Source organism: Schistocerca americana, chromosome 5 (genome assembly GCF_021461395.2).
Source record: "Schistocerca americana isolate TAMUIC-IGC-003095 chromosome 5, iqSchAmer2.1, whole genome shotgun sequence".
Classification (NCBI taxonomy): domain Eukaryota; kingdom Metazoa; phylum Arthropoda; class Insecta; order Orthoptera; family Acrididae; genus Schistocerca; species Schistocerca americana.
This window is the reverse complement of record NC_060123.1, coordinates 717,455,587-717,472,285: the sequence shown is the minus strand read 5'-3', so window position 1 is coordinate 717,472,285 and position 16,699 is coordinate 717,455,587. Positions and strand designations below refer to the sequence as shown.

At 48.5% G+C, this 16,699-nt stretch overlaps 1 protein-coding gene across 1 annotated transcript in view; it reads right to left on the bottom strand.

Annotated features, from left to right (window-relative positions):
- LOC124616657 (dipeptidase 1-like) overlaps positions 1-16,699 on the bottom strand; it is a 181,702-nt gene that overhangs the window by 120,915 nt on the left and 44,088 nt on the right. The window contains exon 3 of the mRNA XM_047144985.1: positions 9,559-9,745. Within this exon, the coding sequence (XP_047000941.1) occupies positions 9,559-9,745 (187 nt within the window). The remainder of the gene's footprint in view (positions 1-9,558; positions 9,746-16,699) is intronic.

The following is a 16,699-nucleotide window of genomic DNA, read 5'->3' as shown; positions in this document are numbered from 1 at the left end:
TCACAGTAACCCAACAACTGGCATAGGACAGCCATCAGAAGCATCAAATGATGGATAAAACTAACTCTTCACTACCAGTTCAATGACAATCAAAATACTTGCAATATTTACGTAGTATACAGAAAACACAATTGAAGCAGAAATACAGACATGTGTAATATGAAATAGACTTATCTTATTTCAGCAACGTATATTAATTGACTTAATGATATCCGCATTACTCTGGAAAAGTGGTTCGAAAATAGATTTTATGCTTTAGTTAGGTCACGTAACCATAGAACAGGTTTCATATTTCATCTCGTTTTAAAGATTTTACGTTAAACAGAAATTCGCAGTGTTGCCCGGTAAAAACGGCACGCTTCAGTAATAAAAAGTTTATGTAAGGCTCATATTTTGTCTGTCGTTCCGTCAGTTCGTTCATTTCTGTCCGATTTTTATACTCAATATCCTTCATGAAAACATTTCGGAACTTCAGACTTTAGCTTTGTGTTCTAAATAAGGTTTTTTGTGCTCAAGAAAGGCTTAATCTATACTGCTAAGATACTCCTACGATCGAATCAACTTAACGAAAACTGACACCTGTCGTCGCTTTTGACAGCTTTCAACAGTGAAGTGCAAACAGCTATAGGCGAAAACAAAAAGCGTTCTGCAGAACTAAGGAGATTCATTTCCACAGACACGTTTACAAAATCGCAGCTTCACCCGGGATACAGAAACTTCTAAGCACGGTAACAACACTAAACACGAACAACACTAAGCACTAAGCTGTTTTAGCTGTTACAGAGAATTGCAGCACTAATCATTTAGATAATCGTCGATTGTGTGTACATGTATGAAGTTACAATGACGTTTGACCGTGACTTCTTAATGCGTCATCTTTTTTGTCAGGCAGCATGTGTTAATACCATGCAAGCAACGTAACTGGGTTTGGCGGACAACAGAAAACGTAAGACTGCCGTTCTCCGTTCCATTCGCGATTTATGTGTGGGAAGACCCGTAAATCAGACTCTTTTTCCCATAACGACTGACGCTCATGTTGGGGATGCCAAGTCAAACATTACATGCAAGTCGTGCAGGGGAGAAGCCTTTCATAAATCAATGAAAGGTATGTCAAACGATTAAATTAAAAATGAAGCGAACACAGTCACGGGTCGATTGCTTGTTCGTTAGGCTAATGCATAAATGTAATATACGAATGTCTCCCTGCAAATGAGTTACTCAAATTGCTAGTGTGTTGTGGAGACACAGGACTGTCACACGGGGATACCAAAATAATTATATTATTACCGTAAATAACTTTTATTGAAAATGCCATTACGGCGTTCGCACTTGGGGAAATCTGTTTCCGTTGAAATGTAGTGCGTGGTCAGTATTTCTGTCTTCGTGTTGGCGCCGCGTGGAGAGGGCAACAGTAGAGCTTTCAAACGCTCTCGCCACCGTCACGTAACACAGGCAGGCCGGCCACTGCCGCTTCCCTGCACAGTTGGCAGCGCTGACTTCGTTTTGAGCCGTGGAAACGCGCTACACAAGTCGCGAAACAGCCACGGGCACCGGTCCCCGTTTAATTCGTTGCTCAGTCGTGTCTCAGCCACTCCCTGTTCTCTGGCCATGGCAGATTCACCCTTTGCCGCAACAGGCTGCCACTACGCTAGATAACAGTATACTCCGACGTCCATTGCCTTGGCTCCAGACTTACAGAGTACAGCCTTGCTATTAATTCTGTCCCGAGACAATAGCATCAAGGAATCCGAAAGTCGAAACCACCCACGCCTGAGGTCGACGCTGTGACGCGCTTTCCACCTGTATGCTGCCGATAAGCAGATAAGGGCAACAAGCTACTCCATCTCTTGCGACGAATATTTGCAACTCTGTCTGTTTAAATGTCCACCGCGTGCACTTAAAATTCGATCAGATTTTGTCTCTTGTGAAAGCTTTTCGTTCGGTTTTTACTGCTAGGTGCTGATGTAAGCAACTGTATCTCTGTAATACTTATGCAGTTCATAAATTTTCTCATGTGCAACGTTGCTGTTTTCGTTAAAAATTCGGCTTTGTCCATTAGTGGCTCATAATGAAACCTACCTCAACTTTCGTTCCGTAACCATCCGATCCATGCCAGTATTTTTATAAGGCTATAGAATTCTCTCCAAATAAGGAATTTGCGTATATGACGTTATGGAAGGAAGCAACAGTTACTGAAGGACTAACTCCAAAATTAAGAGACTTCGCGACAGGGACAGGACATAACACAGATTTCTCCCAGAAGCAGAGACAGCGAAGGCAGCAATCTGAGACTCCCTGCGCAATGCGGAAGAAGGGACAACGCGTACTATCTTCTCGCCGAATTTGGCCCCAGCCACAATCGTTGCCAGTACTAAAAACTGTTCTCAGCATACCTAGGCTTCCCCACGGTTGGCGACCATTCCTTTTCAGAGGTTAACTTGCTCAGGAAGAAAAATTTTATCTTTTGGTATTATTTGCAAACATAATAGCCACGAGGGAGGTCACGACGCAGATTGAAAAGGAGAGGTCGGCCACCCTCTGTCCTTCCGAGTCTGCTCTCACGTCCACCCGGGCAGTCGATTCGCCCGCACCACTGCCAAATCGGGAACCACCGCTGTGCCGCACCAGCTGTTGCTGGCTCACAACCCATTTCCATCCTCTCCCCAGAGGCCAGCACGACGATAACCAACAACATCGCAGGAGCCAATGCACATCACCGCCATAACCACTAACGTCGATAAGAATGGGTTGTTGCCGCTAACGCAATACATGCACTCTTTATTCGGCTGCAGAGCGCGATATTAGATGCACCAGGTGCAAAATCAGACTTGAAAATTTGAGCTTTGAAAGAAGAGAATACTTCATTCGCTAATAACTTTCAGGAACAAAGTAATGAAATCACCTACACATTACACGCACAGGCTAGGGGTTCAAAATGCAGGGATAGCTGGTAGAAAAGATGCCGCTTTATACCTGAGAGGTTTTAGCTAACATCAATACGAGGGCAAGTAAGTACATCATCAATTTCACTGCACCACCTATGACTCGCTGGCTGGTCATGTGCGGGAAGTTAATGCAGTCATGTGAGCATACACAAAGCAGGTGTTTTAAACTGAAATCAGTATTGTGAAAAGGGCGGGTCAGTATAATGACTTTTGGCCGAAGATAGCACTATGACTGCTGTTTAGTAAGTCTCAGAACTCGATGCATTCACACCCCTGTCACCAGCTGAAGCAGCTAAATCAACTGCAAGGGTGTTCGGAGATTTTTTTTTTTTTTTTGTAGGGTTTAAGGGCGCTCAACTGCTGAGGTCATTAGCGCCCAGTCACTGGTGTTAGAGCACATGGAATCTGCTAAAACTCAAGGGGATGGGGGGACACCAGAAGGACCTGACAAAGATGCAGATTAAATAAGTAAAAAGGTTAAATGTCTTTGGTCAAGCCAGTTAAAGTTATAAAACGCAGAATACGAGCAGCTGCTCGAGCGTCATCAGCTAAAACATCCGGTAAGGTAGATGGCAGGGACAGGACAACACGAAATTGACTAAAACGGGGACACGACAATAAAACATGGCGCACCGTTAATGCCTGACCACAAGGGCACTGCGGGGATGGATCACCGGAGAGCAGGTAGCGGTGGCTAAACCGGCAATGCCCAATCCGCAACCTGGTCAGAAGGACCTCCTCGCGCCGAGATGGTCGGGAGGAAGTTGTCCAAGCAGTTGGGAGCGGTTTTACTGCCCGGAGCTTGTTTCCTTGGAGGGATGACCAAGCATCCCACCACAAGGACACAAGCCTCTTACATACATCCCCACAAACGTCAGATGACGGGACACAATGGGAGGCTGGCCGAGGCTGGAGGACTGCAGCCTTGGCTGCAGCATCCGCAGCCTCATTCCAAGGCACTCCTACATGTCCGGGAACCCACAGAAAGCTGACAGAACCGCCATTATCAGCGAAAGAATGGAGGGACTGCTGTATCCGTTGAATCAAGGGATGGACCGGATAAGGAGCCCCAAGGCTCTGAAGAGCACTGAGTGAGTCAGTGCAGAGTACATACGATGAATGGCGGTGGCGGCGGGCATACTGAACGGCCTGATGGAGAGCAAAAAGCTCGGCCGTAAAGCTGGAACATTGGTCAAGGAGCCGGTATTTAAAGGTGGCGGCCCCGACGACAAAGGCACAGCCGACACCATCGTCAGTTTTGGAGCCATCGGTGTAAATAAAGGTGTGACCGGCAAGTCGAGCACGAAGTTCGACAAACCGTGAGCAATACACTGCAGCCGGAGTACACTCCTTCGGGAGTGAGCTGAGGTCGAGATAAATACAAACCGGAGCCTGGAGCCAAGGTGGTGTCGGGCTCTCACCCTCTCTGAAGGTGGTAGGGAGGGCAAAATCCAATTGTCGAAGCAGGCGACGGAAGCGGACTCCGGGGGGCAGCAGGGCAGACACATAAAACCCGTACTGACGGTCGAGAGAATCGGCGAAGAAGGACTTGTAAGAGGGGTGTTTGGGCATAGACAACAGCCGGCAGGCATACCGACACAGCAGTATGTCGCGCCGGTAGGTCAATGGTAACTCGGCAGCTTCAGCATAAAGACTCTCGACAGGAATAGTGTAGAAGGCTCCGGTCGCAAGACGTATCCCCCGATGGTGGATGGAGTTGAGCCGGCGTAAGAGGGATGACCGAGCGGACGAGTAGACGAAGCTCCCATAATCCAGCTTCGATCGGACTATGGACCGATACAAGCGAAGGAGGACAGTGCGATCCGCTCCCCAAGATGAACCGCTAAGAACTCTGAGGACATTAAGGGAACGTGTACAACGGGCCGCCAAATAAGAGACATGTGGAGACCAACACAGTTTCCTGTCCAACGTGAGCCCTAGAAACTTAGTTGTGTCCACGAATGGGAGAACAACGGGACCGAGATGTAAGAATGGCGGAAGGAACGCTTTATATCGCCAAAAGTTGATACAAACCGTCTTCTCTTCAGAGAACCGGAAGCCATTTGCCACGCTCCATGAGTAGAGGCTGTCTAGACAACGCTGAAGGCAGCGCTCCAGGAGGCATGTTCTCTGGGCACTGCAGTAGATCGCGAAGTCATCGACAAAGAGAGAGCCTGAGACATTAGGTGGAATGCAATCCATAATTGGATTGATCGCGATGGCAAAAAGGGCTACGCTCAAGACGGAGCCCTGAGGCACTCCGTTCTCCTGGAGGAAGACGTCGGACAATATGGAACCCACACGTACCCTGAACTGTCGATCCGTTAAAAAGGAATCAATAAAAAGGGGCAGACGACCGCGTAGGCCCCACTTGTGCATAGTGCGGAGGATACCTCCTCTCCAACAGGTATCATAATCCTTCTCCAAGTCGAAGAACACGGCTACCGTTTGGTGCCTTCGCAAAATGTTGTTCATGATGAATGTCGACAAGGTCACAAGGTGGTCAACAGCAGAGCGGCGGCGACGAAAGCCGCATTGGACATTAGTAAGTAGTCGTCGAGATTCAAGAATCCAAACTAACCGAGCATTAACCGTGTGCTCCATCACCTTACAGACACAGCTTGTAAGAGAAATGGGGCGGTAACTAGAAGGAAGGTGTCTATCCTTCCCGGGTTTGGGTATAGGAACAACAACGGCGTCACGCCAACGCATGGGGACTTGACCTTCGGTCCAGACGCGATTGTAGGTACGAAGAAGGAAGCTTTTGCCCGCCGGAGAAAGGTGTGCCAGCATCTGAACGTGAATGGCATCTGGCCCCGGAGCAGAGGACCGGGACAGTGCAAGCGCACGTTCGAGTTCCCGCATAGTAAAGGGGGCATTGTAAGTTTCCAGATTCAGCGAGTGGAAGGAAGGTCGCCGAGGCTCGTCTGCCTCTTTCCTGGGAAGGAAGGCAGGATGGTAATGGGCGGAGCTTGAAACCTCCGCGAAAAAGCGGCCAAAGGCGTTGGAGACAGCCACAGGATCAACAAGGACCTCATTACCTGAGGTCAGGCCAGGTACCGAGGAGTGGGCCTTAATGCCCGACAGCCGGCGCAGGCTACCCCAAACGACGGAAGAGGGAGTAAAACTGGTAAAGGAGCTCGTGAAAGAGGCCCAACAAGCTTTTTTGCTGTCTTTGATGACTCTACGGCATTGCGCTCGGAGTCGTTTGTATTCAATACAATTCGCCAACGTAGGATGGCGGCGAAAGGTGCGTAAAGCACGTCGTCGAGCACGGATAGCGTCCCTACAAGCCTCGTTCCACCAGGGGACGGAAACGCGACGTGAAGAAGAAGTAGTACGAGGTATGGAACGTTCGGCAGCATTGATAATAACAGCCATGAGGTATTCGACCTGACTGTCACAACTGGGAAAATCGTGGTCCGGAAAGGTCGCCAGGGAGGAGTAAAGTCCCCAGTCAGCTTTCGGTATGTTCCAGCTCGAAGGACGTGGGGATGGGGTGTGGTGCAGGAGATGAACGACACAGGGGAAGTGGTCGCTCGAATAGGTGTCAGAAAGGACATACCACTCGAACCGACGGGCAAGAGTGGTAGAACAGATCGAGAGGTCCAAGTGGGAGTACGTATGAGTAGAGTCCGAGAGGAAAGTCGGGGCGCCGGTATTGAGGCAGACAAGATTGAGATGGTTGAAGATATCCGCCAAGAGTGAGCCTCTTTGACAGGATGCAGGAGAGCCCCAAAGGGGATGATGGGCATTGAAGTCGCCAAACAATAACGGCGGGGGAAGCTGAACGATCAGGTGCATCATGTCAGCCCGACTAACAGCAGATGACGGTGGAGTGTAGATGGTACAAACTGAAAAAGTAAAAGCAGAAAGAGTAATGCGGATAGCTATTGCTTGGAGTGGGGTGGTCAATGGGATGGGATGGTAATAGACATCGTCCCGAACGAGCAACGTGACCCCACCATGAGCTGGGATACCGTCCACAGGGGTGAGGTCATACCGCTCCGAGGTATAGTGGGAAAAGGCAATACGGTCAGTCGGGCGCAACTTGGTATCCTGGAGACCAAGGACGAGCGGACAGTGCAGGCGGAGGAGCAGTTGTAATTCCTCCCGATTAGATCGAATACCTCTTATGTTCCAATGAAACAACGCCATTGCTAGTCAAAAAGTTGGGGGAACGAGACGGGGAAGAGCTGGTCACCTCGATGGCCGCGGAGGGCCAGGTTGCGAGGGAACAACGCTACAACCGACGGGAGGCGGATCCGTTCCATCGACTCGTCGCCAGCTGCGGCTGCTGTCCCTGATTGTGTAGGAGGGGCCGCATCATTTGCCGACGAAAGGCCGGCGGAGCGCCTGGCAGCAGAGTGTCCCGGCGAAACTGAGGACGGCCGGGAGCAGTGACTCAGGGATGAAGCATCAGACGAAACGCGCCGGGGTGGAGAGGGGGATAGAGACTTCTTCTTGGAGGCCTTCTTGGAAGGCCGAGGAGGCACAGGGATGATGGGCTGGACCCGAAGAAGGTCCTCACGCGCGGGGTCCGTTTTGGAACGCCGGACCTCGGGAGCTGGGGTCCGGATCGTTTCCCCGATGGACGCCTGAGAAGAGGATCGCTTCTCAGGTGGCGTGGGGGGACGAGGAGGAGGATGGGTGGCCCCTGGGGTAGAAGGGGTGGGGGCCACAGGGGAGGAGGATTTGGAAGGGAGGGATTTGGGAGGCGGAGGCAGAGCCCCCTGATGGGCAGAGGAGGCGGAGGGGGGACAGGATAGGGGTGAGGATACCGTGGAAGGAGTGGACACAACTGAGGCAAACGAAGTGGTCAGTGACACGGGATGAAGGCGGTCATACTTCTTCCTGGCCTCAGAATAAGAGAGCCGATCCAAAGTTTTGATTTCTTGTATCTTCTTCTCCTTCTGATAGGTGGGGCAGTCTGAGGATCTAGGCGAGTGGACGCCAGGACAATTAATGCACTGAGGTGGTGGGGTGCGAGTATGTTCCTCACGAAGAGGACGTCCACAATCGCCACAAAGGGGCTCAGCCTCACACCGGGACGACATGTGCCCAAAGCGCAAACACCTAAAACAGCGCATAGGAGGCGGGACGTAAGGTCGCACCGGTAGCACATCACCTTTACCTTCTCTGGGAGAACGTCCCCCTCGAAGGCGAGGATAAAGGCCCCGGTGTCGATGCGACGGTCTTTGGGGCCGCGCTGGACTCGCCGGACGAAATGCACGCCGCGGCGCTCCAGGTTGGCTCTGAGCTCCTCATCAGATTGTAGCAGGAGGTCACGATGAAAAATAACCCCCTGCGTCCGATTTAGTGCCAGATGCGGGACAATGGACACTGGGATGTCCCCTAGGCGGTCGCACGCCTGGAGTGCCGCCGACTGTGTGGCAGAGGTGGTCTTGATAAGAACGGACCCTGATCGCATCTTGCTGAGAGCCTCGAATTCCCCGAAGACGTCCTCAATGTGCTGAACAAAGAACATGGGCTTGGAGGTGGCGAACGTCCCCCAATCGGTTCGAGAACAGACCAAATAGCGGGGGAAGTACTTCGCCCCAAGCCGGCGGGCCTGTCCCTCCTCCCATGGAGTGGCCAAGGGGGAAAGGGCAGGAGAACCAGAACTAGAAACGGTACCTTTTCTTTTGAAAGACTCGGCCGCAGAGCGACCTGATACGTGTTGACGTTTCATCTGCGAAACGTCCGCCCCGATACCACCCACTCCGACCAGGGGCTCTCCCCACGGGCGCCACCCAGCCGCAGCAAGGGCCACCTGGCAGGATGACCATTGCCGGGAGTCCTGATGCCCCAAGGAGACGGGCATCTACTCCTTGGCCAACGTGGGGAGGATGCAGCTCAGGTATCGGCAGTACGATCCCTGTGTTGTCAGGGGGCTACAACCTAGAGGGTACATGACGACCCCACCACAACGGGCTGGCTACCGTGCTGGATTTCTGGTGCCATGGAAAGTCCATCATGATCGCTGGTGCAGATGGAGATGCACTATGGGCGTAACTTGGACAATCCATCAGGCGTTTAGGCCCAATTTGAGGAATAGTGGGTATGGTTACAACGCCGGTGCAATGCTGAGTGCCAAGGTCTTAGTGCACTTAGGACCAGTGGTACACCATGTAAGGTGTCCTTCCCCAAAAGGCTCGTACTTCTGTAGAATTTTGAAAAATGGAGGTCAATCCCCAAGGGGGACCATCACATAGAAGGCCGAAATGGTTGAAACTCCTTTTAGTCGCCTCTTACGACAGGCAGGAATACCTCGGGCCTATTCTTACCCCGGACCCGCAGGGGGGGTGTTCGGAGGGGCAGGCAGTGGGGAAAGGACGGGAGATCCGGCAAGACCGTCCGACTCCGGTGACGCGTATCAGCTGGCTGCCACTTTCACGTGCAGCGCCTGAAACAGCAGTGCGTAAATGCATTTCTCCTTCTCCGGTCACCTCAGAAATGGAGTGCAGCTCGTGGCGACTCGTCCAATACCCGAGCACGGCAGATCAGTGTGTGACTGGCCGTCTACAGCTGCACCCTGAGCGAGAGCGGCACCGGCCTGTGCGACAGACAGAGCTGGAGCTGGAACTGGAGCTGGAGCTGGAGCGAGACCCACCTGCGCTGCGACTTGCCCGGCGCGCAGGCGCGGCAGGTCGGTGTGGGACCAGGCGCTGGCCGCCCACGGCCGCACGGCGCGCAGGTCCAGCCCGAAGCTCAGGTTGGCCAGCCGGTTGCGCGCGAACTTGCGGATGTTCCACGGCAGGTCGTTGTGCCTGCACAGCGGGCAGCGGGCATTCAGTCGCCTGTCCCACAAGTCGTACAAGTGTGGCACACGTACACTTAGCGACAGAATAATGATTCATCTAATTTACGCAAAGGAGGCTGGAGTGGTCACAGATAAAGTGATGCAACGTGGAGCTGGTATCACAGCTGCGTTCCAATCCCCCATTATTATTAGATTATGATCTCCCTCCAAGTATTGAGCGACCATTTCAGTCGCCGAAGTGACGTCAACTGAAAAGACTTGCAATACGGCGGCCGAACTCCGAAGCCGATATCCGGGCCGACAAATGCCATACACTCATTTCATTTCAATACCCTGAGTCACTCTTCCTTTTTCTCCATTTTTAGTAAATTGATGCCCGAGTTTATACACGATACCGGACACAGTTCAATAATTGATTTCAAGATCTCTGCCTCATCTTGATGTAGACCATACTCCATGTACTCCACCTCCTCTTGCTACTTTTGAGCACTGTATTCGCTATTACCAGCCCAAGTTTACTGCTGACCACTTTAGTCTTTCTTCTCTCTGATTCCTACTACCAAACACACAGTACCCCATAAGATCATCTTCACTTCCTTCCTCTACCAGAGATCTATGGTGAAAAGCAAGTACTTTCAGTAAGCTCAGTCACTGCTTACAGACAAACAACAGTTGCCGCTACTGTAACACCTGCCAGCATCACTTTATATGTTTGTGTTATGGGAACATTCTTTCCGTCTTTATTTAATTTGGCCTGTCACGAATTCCTTCACTGTGGTAATCTTTTTATCTCGGAGAACCATTTAGAACTAACGTATTCGATTAATTTTTGGGTATATTAAAATTTCAGGCTTCTTGTACAGTTTTTAACCTGAACAGTTCTGCCACCTACAGCCTCTTAATACACACTATCCGATCAAAAACGCAGACACCTACTACGGACATTTATATGTCATGTTTCCACTCTTCGTCTTCATAACAGCTTCAACTCAGCTGGGCACACCTCTAAAGAGTTTTCTAAATATCTGTCGAGGAATGGTAGCCCATTCTCCCTCAAGAGGATTCGCTGAACACGATTGGCGGTGGCGTGTTTGTTTCTGTTAGAAGTAGTTTAACTTGTCGCGAAATTGAAGTAGACACTTCCTGTGAGTTAGGTATGGGCAGAGGTCATTGTTGGCAACCGGAATAAATAACAAATGGATACTTTTATCGACATCCCCATTTTAGGTGATACAGTAGCTGAAAGTTCATAGAAAACTTGAGTTTCATTTCAAACACGTACCCGGCTCATACGATAACTCTCGGTGGCGGCTTTAATTTACCCTCGATATGTTGGCGAAAATACCGAGGTACGCATAAAACATCATCCGAAATCGTGCTAAACGCGAACTCTGAAAAATATTTCTAGCAGTTACTTCATGAGCCCACGCGAATTGTAAATGGTTGTGAAAACACACTTGACCTCTTAGCAACAAATAATCCTGAGTTAATAACGAGCACCAAAACCGATTCAGGGATTAGTGAACACAGGGTTGTCGCAGCGAGATTGAATATTGTAATCCCCAAATCCTCGAAAAATAACCGAAAAATATACCTATCCATAAAAGTAAAACATCCAAAGAATAAAAATTCACTTGACGCCTTCTTGAGAGAATCTCCACTCATTCCAAATTAATAATATAAGTGTAGACCAGATGTGCCTTAAATTCAAAGAAATAGTATCGGCAGCAATTGAGAGATATATACCAAATAAATTAACAAAGGACGGAGCTGATCCTCCTTGGTACACAAAACGGGTTAGAACACTGTTGCAGAAACAACGAAACAAACACGCCAAATTTAAACAGACGCAAAAATCCCCAGGTTTGTCGATATTTTACAGAAGCTCCAAATTTAGCGCGGACTTCAATGCGTGATGCTTATCAAAGTTTTTACATCGAAACTGTCTCGAAACCTGCAAAAAATCCAGAGAGATTCTGGTCGTACGTGAAGTATGTTAGCGAAAAGAAACATTCATTCACTGCCTTCTCTGCGCGATAGCAATGGAGATACACTATCGAAGACAGTGCTGCCAAAGCAGAGTTATTAAACGCAACCTTCCGAAATGCCTTCACAAAAGAAGACGAAGTAAATATTCCAGAATTCGAATCGAGAACAGCTGCTAACATAACGTAGAAGTAAATATCCTCGGAGTAGTGAAGCAACTCAAATCACTTAATAAAAGCAAATCTTCAGGTCCAGACTATATACCAATTAGGTTCCTTTCGGAGTATGCTGATGCATTAGCACCATACTTAACAATCATATACAACCATTCGCTCGACGAAAGATCCGTACCCAAAGACTAGAAAGTTGCACAGGTTACACCAGTATTGAAGAAAGGTAGTAGGAGTAATCCACTAAATTACAGGCCCATATCGTTAACGTCGATATGCGACAGGATTTTGGAACATATATTGTGTTCTAACATTATGAATTACCTCGAATAAAACGGTCTATTGAGACACAGTCAACATGGGTTTAGAAAACATCGTTCCTGTGAAACACAACTGGCTCTTTATTCACATGAAGTGTTGAGTGCTATTGACGAGGGATTTCAGATCGATTCCGTAGTTTCCGGAAGGATTTTGACACAGTAGCACACAAGCGGCTCGTAGTGGAATTACGTGCTTATGGAACATCGTCTCAGTTATGTGACTGGATTTGTGATTTCCTGTCAGAGAGGTCACAGTTGGTAGTAAAACAGAAGTAATTTCTGGCGTTTCTCAAGGTAGTGTTATAGGCCCTTTGCTGTTCCTTATCTATATAAACGATTTGAGAGGCAATCTGAGCAGTCGTCTTCGGTTGTTTGCAGATGACGCTGTCGTTTATCGACTAATAAAGTCATCAGAAGATCAAAACAAACTGCAAAACTATTTAGAAAAGATATCTGAATGATGCAAAAAGTGGCTGTTGACCCTAAATAACGAAAAGTGTGAGCACATGAGTGCTAAAAGGAACTCAAACTTCGGTTACACGATAAATCAGTCTAATCTAAAAGCCGTAAATTCAGCTAAATACGTAGGTATTACAATTACGAACAACTTAAATTGGAAGGAACACACAGAAAATGTTGTGGGGAAGGCTAACCAAAGACTGCGTTTTATTGGCAGGACTCTTAGAAAATGTAACAGACCTATTAAGGAGACTGCCTACACTACGCTTGTCCGTCCACTTTTAGAATACTGCTACGCGGTGTGGGGTACTTACCAGATAGGACTGACGGAGTACATCGAAAAAGTTCAAAGAAAGACAGGACGCTTTCTATGATCGCGAAATATCGGAGAGAGTGTCACGGAAATGATACAGAATTTGGGTTGGACATCATTAAAAGAAAGGCATTTTTCGTTGCGATGGAATCTTCTCACGAAATTCCAGTCACTAATATTCTCCTCCGAATGCGAAAATATTTTGTTGACACCGACCTACATAGGGAGGAACGATCACCACGATAAAAAAAGGGAATTCAGAGTTCGTACGGAAAGATATAGACATTCATTCTTTGCGCGCGCTATACGAGATTTGAATAATGGAGAACTGTGAAGGTGGTTCAATAAACCCTCTGCGAGAGGAAAGTCGATGATACGCCCGCTAAACCGCTGAGCAGAACAGGTGATTAGGATTGTGGAAAGGGCCTAAGAAGGTGTCGGTCAGTTTCACTTCAAAATTGTAATTTATTGTAATTTAATAACACCTCTAAACCTAAACGGCACATAGCCGAACCTTTAAACTTACGAGTTTCAAAATCAAATTCTTTCACGGCTGAAGGCCTCCAAACAAGGAATCTTAAAAATCAAGAAGATAAATTTCAAGCGAGTGAACACATGCAATTAAAATTGCAAATATACAAGCACTCAAGGTATCCTCCGCCACACACCGTCAGGTGGCTTGCAGAGTATGGATGTAGATGTAGACCAAACGACTTGCCAGCCTCCAATCAGTACATAAAAACTCAAAGACCGAACTGTTATTGACGTGATTATTCACAATGAAATATGCATTAAGCTGTCAAAACTACACACCGTGTTGGACAGCGACTACAGGTGAGGAAAGGACGCTGTCTGAAATTATGTTAGCCGGCCGGAGTGGCCGTGCGGTTCTAGGCGCTACAGTCTGGAGCCGAGCGACCGCTCCGGTCGCAGGTTCAAATCCTGCCTCGGGAATGGATGTGTGTGATGTCCTTCGGTTAGTTAGGTTTACTTAGTTCTAAGTTCTAGTCGACTGATGACCTCAGAAGTTAAGTCGCATAGTGCTCAGAGCCATTTGAAATTATGTTAGTGGCCAGAGCAGGTAACCGGAACACTAACGGCCACAAGGCAGAAAATTCTGCTGGTACACTTGAATTTGAAATAAGGTAATGTAGTTAACGCCACCAAAAAAGAACACTGCCTGAATTTACGTCAGTGTCCAGGGCAGGTAACCAGAACAGTAACGGCCACAAGGCAGAAAATTCCGCAGGTGCACTTGAAGTGGAGTCTACCAATATTGTTAATTCCACCGCATGGCGGCTAAATTTCAGCACTACAAACACTCGGTGTTGCTCACAGGAAAACCTCCCCAACAGCGAACCACCGAAACGAACCACACAACATGAATGGATGTGGCTTCGGTACTTAAGACACCACTCAACCTTGACATTCTGGCTCGGTGAGTCACGAAGCTCGTAGCGATCGGACAGCTCCACACACCCCCCGACACTGCACAGGGACCGCCAGCGGACGCAGTCGACAACGCCGAACGGAGTTACCCCCCACCCCCCTGGTCCGCACCAACCGATCGACTGCCCGCAGAATGCCGACAACGTCTAAAATAGTCGTCAGTGAAAATAACAACAACAGACACAACCTGACAGACACTTGCTCGAAGACCTGAACGATACCCAACAGTAACTAAGCACGCACGAAGACAAACCGGGAGTCGATGCACATGCATACACACACACACACACACACACACACACACACACACAGCCGTCTCATGAACGATCGGCGAGACAGAACGCGTAGTCCGGTAGGACGACCGACCGACGATCCACCAAGACCGTGGCCCGGCTCAGGTGATGCGTGGCGGCAATGGTCGGGCGAGCCACGTCGACGCACACCTCACAGCTCCAACCCGACTGCCCTAGTGCCGCGTTGCAACTCTCCGACTGACAGGTCCGGACTGTGCTCCACACGCGTTCCAACTGACTGGCAGCCCGCACTCGCGACCCCAACTGGCTTACGACGGATAACGACCGAGTAGTAATAGCAGTCGAGGGTATATATCGATACGCGCCGCTAGCGCCGCTCACGGTCAGGCAAAGCAGCAACTCGGTGACACCAGTAATTTAAATTAACGTTGTGAGGTAGAAGTACGTTAAAAACAGGGTGTAAAATACGTAAAAGACGTTCCAGTGGTTTCAGGTGGGGACTTTGGACAGGCTGTCCATTTCAGGAATGCCTGACAGATGGTGCCTTATGACTGTCGTGTTGATGATAATAAGCATCGCCTCCAGACTCTTCCTCCACTCACAGGACTCAATGCTGTACAAATTCTTTACATCGTTCCGCATCCAGCATTTTGCTAAGCGCAGTAAGGGTCCGCACCCTAACCACGAGAAACACCGCCGTACCGTTAACCCCACACTACACTACTGGCGCTACACGTGATGACAGGTAACGTTCTCCAGGTACCCGACAATTCAAGTCTTCCGCCAGGTGGGCTAATGAGCTTAGAGTGACCAACAAGTACCGCTTGGATTTTATATGGGTTTAGTTTTAGTTCTATGTCCTGTGCCCATTTTGATAGTGCATCGAGGTCAGTATTGAAATTTTCAATAGCTTTCTTAAGATTGCTTGGTTTCGCACTTAGATACAACTGAAGGTCATCAGCATACATATGATATTTGCAATAGGTCAGAACCAATGACACATCATTGATACACAGAGAGAAGAGTATTGGACCTAATACTGAGCCTTGGGGAACTCCTGACACTACCTGTGGCCATTGTTATTTTATACTCCCAGACAGGACGCGTTGCTGACGAGACGTCATGTATGAGCGAAACCATTGCACTGCACTTGGTGACAAATTTAGACCGCTAAGTTTAGCTAGTAAAATGTCGAAGTCGACAGTATCAAATGCTTTGCTGAAATCTAAGAAGCAAATGACAGTCGCTTCTTGTCTGTCCATGGCAAGTTTCAGGTCATCTGTCACCTTTATCAGTGCGGATGTTGTGCTCCGATGTTTACGGAAACCTGATTGGTATTCGTCTAGTAGGTTGTTAGTAGTTAGGTAGTTGGTGAGCTGGTCATGAACTATATATTCTAAGGCCTTTGACAGTGCAGCAAGAAGGCAGATGGGGCGGGAGTCACAGGGTGCTGTGGCGATGTCCTTTTTAGGCAGAGGTTTAATCTGTCCCAGTTTCCAGCCCTCAGGGAAAACACTTGTGATTAATGAATCGTTGAAAATGTCTGTCATAGAGGGAATTGTTGGTCAATAATAAGTTTCACCATCTGGATAGTCATGCCATCATGTCCAGTAGATGCTGATCTAATCCGCATTATGGCTTTCTTGACAGCATTGCAAGTGACGTGCTGTAGAATTTTTATTTGCTACAGTCGTTCATCCCCATGAAGTAATCAATGATTCTCTGCTTTTTTTTTTTTTTTTTTTTTTTTTTTTTGCGGTTCAATTGTGGTTGTAGGTAATGTGAAGAATCGGTTTAGTTCTTCAGCGGGGACCATGGGATTTTCTGCAGCTTTTTTATTTTGCCTAAACCGTGACTACGGAGATTTTTCCACAGGATAGCTGGTCTACATCTATTGTCAGCTAATGTACCGACATGTGTGAACTTAGCGTTTCTCACCACTTGACTGACTTTGTTTCGTTTCTGCTTGTATACAGTATGATTTTCAGGTGTAGGGTGTATCTTGTATGCTGAATGTACAGGGCCTCTGAGATTCGTGAG